The sequence below is a fragment of the Morone saxatilis genome, unplaced genomic scaffold (assembly GCF_004916995.1).
Source record: "Morone saxatilis isolate NCDOM2014 unplaced genomic scaffold, NCSU_SB_2.0 Contig20, whole genome shotgun sequence".
NCBI lineage: Eukaryota > Metazoa > Chordata > Actinopteri > Moronidae > Morone > Morone saxatilis.
This window is the reverse complement of record NW_023339763.1, coordinates 10,579,492-10,585,132: the sequence shown is the minus strand read 5'-3', so window position 1 is coordinate 10,585,132 and position 5,641 is coordinate 10,579,492. Positions and strand designations below refer to the sequence as shown.

The 5,641-nt window shown below is 40.3% G+C and overlaps 1 protein-coding gene across 1 annotated transcript in view; it reads right to left on the bottom strand.

Annotated features, from left to right (window-relative positions):
- Positions 1–1,060: 1,060 nt before the first annotated feature.
- LOC118331920 (transcription factor COE1-A-like) overlaps positions 1,061–5,641 on the bottom strand; it is a gene marked incomplete at both ends in the record, with an annotated part of 21,879 nt that continues 17,298 nt past the window's right edge. Inside the window, 5 exon segments of the mRNA XM_035667018.1 lie at positions 1,061–1,092; positions 1,879–2,076; positions 3,385–3,567; positions 4,263–4,425; positions 4,521–4,586. Of these exon segments, the coding sequence (XP_035522911.1) occupies positions 1,061–1,092; positions 1,879–2,076; positions 3,385–3,567; positions 4,263–4,425; positions 4,521–4,586 (642 nt within the window).

Sequence of the window (5,641 nt, the reverse complement as noted above, 5' to 3'; positions counted from 1 at the left end):
ACATGCTCTCTGTACACACACACACACACACACACACACACGTACACAAACATAAGAAAGCAAGCACAAAGACACACACAGCTAAACAAAGCCAGTGATGTTGAGAAATAAATTCTCTCTGCCAAATGTCTTTTTTTTTTTTGTAAATATCTAACTTCCTGTCTTTTTTCCCAGCCAATAAGAAGACGGGGAGGGGTTACCAGGCAACACAAGATGTGTGCTGTGGATGGAAAATAGGGATGTACCCGAAACTGTTATTCGGGAAAGCACAAATAATGTGATGGATACGGATATTTCTTCTACCCGACGTTTTTATGACGGTTTTAAATTGAATGCCCACCCAGCGAGTGACACAAATCAAATGTACCCAAGATGTTGTGTGACCAATAGGCAGCATGCTGGGTCTGACTAAATGCTAAATGCTATATATCTATATAACATTTTTTTTTCAGTTTCTCATTGTTAAATGTTTCCCAGTTAAAGGAGGTTTGGTGGTGGGGTTCACATAGTTCATAAAACTTAATTTAGTTAACAATAAAAGTTTTAAAAAAAGAGAGAGAGATGAAAAGCATAGTATGAGGATGTTGCAAGTTAATTATATGGCAATATTGAATTAATTTGATGTTTATAAGGCACAATAATTGCATTACCAATGAATATTAGGTTAGAAAATGATAATAAAAATAATAATAGTTGAATTACGGTATAAACCACACCCATCGTCAGTCTATCCAAATACAGAGACAAATGATTTTGATGGTTGTACAGATACTCATAATAAAGTCTCTGTACACCTATAGAGAAAGAGGATGGAGGGTTGATGATGAGACAGAAGGAAGATGGAGAGAGAACTAAAGAGAGGAAGATGTGACATGAAAAATCAGGAAAGTGACTAAAGGATCATTCATAGGTAAAAGATGTGAAAAATCAGAGACATTCATCACTTAATGGAAATAAGTTTACCAAAAGTTGCAAATGGTATTAGTCAACAGAGTTGAAAGAAGAGATAGCTGAGGGACATACTTCAGGTGAAGGCCAGGCCTTGTAGAGAGCTGGCTGTTGAGTACTTGCTAGAGTCCACAAATGTTTGATCTGGTAGAAAGAGGCAGAGAGACAGATAGGAGAGAGAGAGAGAGAGAGAGAGAGAGAGAGAGAGAGATAGGGACAGAGAAATGACAAAGGAAGGGTGGAAGGTCAGAGGAATGAAACAAGGGTTAAGAGTCGAGAGAAAAGACAAGAGGGAGGAGAGAGAATGAAAAAAAAATGTTAATCAAAAGCAGAATAAAAAGCAGACTTCGATAAAGTATCTAGTTCTAGTTCACTCACTGTGAGTGACTTATGCTGAAAGCTAATGCACGCTAACATGCTCAAAATGACAATGCTAACATACTGATGTTTAGGAGGTATGATGTTTGCCATGGTAAACATCTTAGTTAAGCATGTTAGCATTTGCTAATTAGCCCTACACACAAAGTACAGCTGAAGCTAAAGGGAGTGGCATGTGGGTATTTGGTTATTAAAGTATTGGAGAAATGTGACGTTATTAAAACTGATCCTGAGGGGGACAAGAACGCATGTCCACTGCTGTTTCACTAAAAACCACAAAATATGAACCTCATGGTGGCAACAGGAAAAGTCAGAGGATCACAAAAGTCATTAGGATTCACCACCGGGGGACTGAAAATGTCCATAAACACATACAGTATATGCACTATTTGAATGATCAGGTCCTGTAAGAGGAGCGAGGGAAAGACATGAAACATAACAGTGACTCCAGTGACAGAATAGCATAAAAAATTCAGCAAAGCAGCATAATCTTCTGGGGAAATCCTCCTTCCTCCCAGCATCCTCTGACTGACTGCTGTCATGGTAAATTACCTTGGAGCCCGTTGCCGTTGGCACTAGTGCAGGAGGGCGGAGGGGAAGAAGAGGGCCTGACCACTGGAGCGAAGGCAGACTTCTGCTTAACGGCCGCCGACACCATGTTGGCCGGAGAGAAGGAGAAGACACCAGAAGAGGAGGAGCAGTTGGAGGGGAGAGAGGTGGAAGAGGCCATAGTGGGACTGGATGGGACAACTGGAGTGGAATAAATAAAGACGAATAAGAAAAGAGAAGGAGAGAGGTGGGATAAAGAAGATTATGGTTACTTCACTAGACATGATTCTCAAATGTATTGTTTCATCAGTTACATCAGTTACAATCTCCACCTTGTGTGAAACATAGAGTAATGTAAAGTAATAAAGTAATGTTTTTAAGATGTCAAAGGAAGTTGGAATGAGCTTTTGATATGAGGGCTTGAACTTGGACTTTTGAGAATATACTATACGGCCAAATGTTTGTAGACACTCATGTCATTTTTTGTATTCTTTAGTCTGGGGCTGTTTTCGTGGTTTGAACTGGGCCCTTAAGATCTGATAAAGGGAATTATCAATGTTATAGCATACAGTCATAGTTTAGAAGTTCTCGTTACTGGCTTAACATGACAATGTGTGATGAATTTAAACAACCGGACTGTGAGCCAGGTCAGTGCTCGACCGCACTAATGCTCTTGTGGCTGAATGGGAGCAAATCCCTGCAACCAGATTCTAAAGTCTTCCCCAGTGAGGGCAGGGTGTTATAGCAGCATATTGATGCACATTGTTTTGGAATGAGAAGTTTAAAAATCACATATAGGTTGTAATGTCCATCTGTCCACACACTTTTGGCCATGTAGTGTATTTTTTTAAAATAAAATGTACTTCATGAGAAGTAGATTGACCTTCTCTTCCGAAGTCAAACATCTTTATTTCCATCGTCATCACCAGAAAAAATATCAGCAAACAAACAAAATATCACATCTCTCACAGAATCCCTGTTTTCTTCCCATCCCTCTCCCTCTTTCTATCTTTTCGCTAAATGGAAAAAGGGATGCAATTAACCAACAGAGAGAAAAGAGGTGTGGCTGTCAGATGAAAGGCCAGGAGGGAGGAGATGGAGGGAGGACAAAATGGAGCTGTGAGTTGGTGATTGTTTTTGAAGACACAGACAGAAATCCCCATGGGGGAATCTCCACACGGCAGATCTGAGACTTTCTGTCCACAGACTTGTGTAGGTACAGTGTGTAAGATCTGCATGTACGCAATGTTGAGCACCTGTAATTACACTAGTGGCTACGTTACTGCATTTTGATGAGATTGGTGGCAGTTTAGTTAATTTAATGTTTTATGACAGAATAGGTAGATTTTTCTCTACAAAGCAGCTAAAATGACGGTAATAAACAACTTCAGTGTGGTTCAAGTTCTTCCTAAGCGAAGTAGCTTGGTTGTAAAACGGTTATTTCTCCCCAGGTGGAGAATACGCTTGAGTGTTTGAGTCTGTGGAGTAAATGTACACATATACACTCACTAGCATAAGGCGAGTTGGCTGCAGAGCCGTTGAGGAAAGTGGGCGAGCCTCCTAGGTTGGTCATGCCAGTGTTGTTAGCGTAGCCGTTCATGGTGCTGGTAACTGAGGTGTAACTGGTCTGCTGAGGCGTGGAGCTGGGCACGTAACCATGAGGTGACACACTACTGCTGCTGCGCACAAAACCTGCAGAAAGGGTGGTGGAAGAGGAAGAGCAGCATGTGGTGATTGGACAGTCAAAGTGATGTGAGCACAGATCATTCATCATGTATCTGGCAGTTCTGCGAAGGTTAAGGGTGTAGATTTATATGAAACCTGTTAAAAAACTTTTCCTATTTACTGAAGTGAACTTTGGAAAAGGGAGTCGTAGAGCAGTGGAAGCATATATGGTGGCCTAAAAAAAGCTGACTTTATCAGTGTTGATATCTTTAAGTTACATGGTTTAATGTTTACAGTGATTTCAGAATAGCAGCTTTTGACTGACTTTTCTAGGCCTTAAAAATGTCACCAGAACAAAGCTGTTTAACTGGCTGTTAAATAAATATTACACCCTTTTACTCCACAATGCATCCACACAGTATTAATACATTTTCTGTAACAAGAAGAAAATATGTCAAAATGTGATAAGACTTTATGACACTTTTTTTTTTAAAGATGCACTGATGATGATTTCCCTGCAAATATGTCACAACACTGTGTTTGAGCAACTTGTGTAACATACACTGAAGTCTTGTTACTTCAAAGATTCAAAGATATCAAATTATTTTTCTTTAAAAGTGAAAATCTTGTATTCAGTGTTTCTAGATCAGAAGTGATGACCTATATTTGGTTTTCCATTAAAATGACTCTACACTATGATTATGAACCCTCTAAATTCTTACCCTGATTGGCCTGTGTGGGTTCGGAGACGTTGACGGACAGCTGCCCTGTGAAGGAGTTGACCCCCATCATGCCGCTGTGGGTAGAGCCGGAGAGCTGGGTGTGTCCTCGTGGAACGCTGTAGAGAGCTTCTGCAATGTCCGCTGCACGCTTCAGGATGATTTCCTACAGAAAGAGGAAAGGAAACATGGCAGCTAAAATAACACTTTCTTTTTTTTTTTAAATTTCCTTGTGGATGTTTGCATGTTTGTGTTCCTTACCTGGTTATTATGGGGCAAACCGTAGAGGGCCTCTACCAGGTCGGCTGCTCTCTTCAAAATTACCTCCTTAGAGTAAAAAAGAGAAAAAGAAGAATTTGCCTCAGTCAGTATGGAGTAAACACATGTAATGTAGCCCTACAGGATCTTTTCTTGGGGATCAGAAGTCTGAAAAAACATCAAAATCAAAATTCCCCAATATCGAGGTTTTAGATGGATGTGAAGACATAAAGTCAGATGCTCAATTTACACAAAGTAGCACAAAGTTATTTAAAAAAAATCTTCCTTCCTCAACCAACATCCATTTCAGCATCTATTCATGATAAACAAATTGCTCCTCACTCCTTTTAACGGCAGATTATCTGCTGTCAAGTCAAGTGCTTTTATGCGTCTTTTTTCCTGTGTGTCTAAATGACATCTTAAAGTGACAGGTATTTAAAATATACTCTAGAGTAAATCTAAAGTGCTCTGTAGGCTGCACATTGCTGTTCAATCAGACTGCAAAGATCCAATGTGAGCAGATCTGGAGTGTCAGTCCAGATAATCCTTCAAAGGGCAACATCTTAGATTTTTATCCATGTATTGATTATTATTTCTATGATCTAAAATTCTCCAAACGGTTTGTAAAGGTGAACAAGTTTTGCGACGAGAAGAAGAGGATTTCTTAATTTCTTGTAAAGGAATGTGTTATCACTTAGTTCTAAAATTGATATCGCAATGCCCTCTTCCTCTTTTTCTGCTTCCATTTTCACCTTTCACTCCACCACTCCCTTCTTCCTGCTCTGCCTCCACATTGGGAATTATCATTTCTATTTTCCCCACCCACCAAACTCTCTACAATTCTATCTTTTTCTCAGTCTCTTTATTGTTTCTCCTCTCTTCCTCGCCCGCCCACCCTCTCAGTGTCTCTCTCTTTCTCTCTCAGCTCCCACCCCGGGGTCTAAGGTGTCTTGTTTAACAGTTAATGTGTTGTCGTTTCCACAGCGTGAGGCCACCCGGCGACAGAGAGAAAATTACTATGTGCTTCACAGTATTAACCTGCACTGTGTGACACACACACACACACACACACACACACACACACACACACAGACACACACACACACACAGACACACACACACTT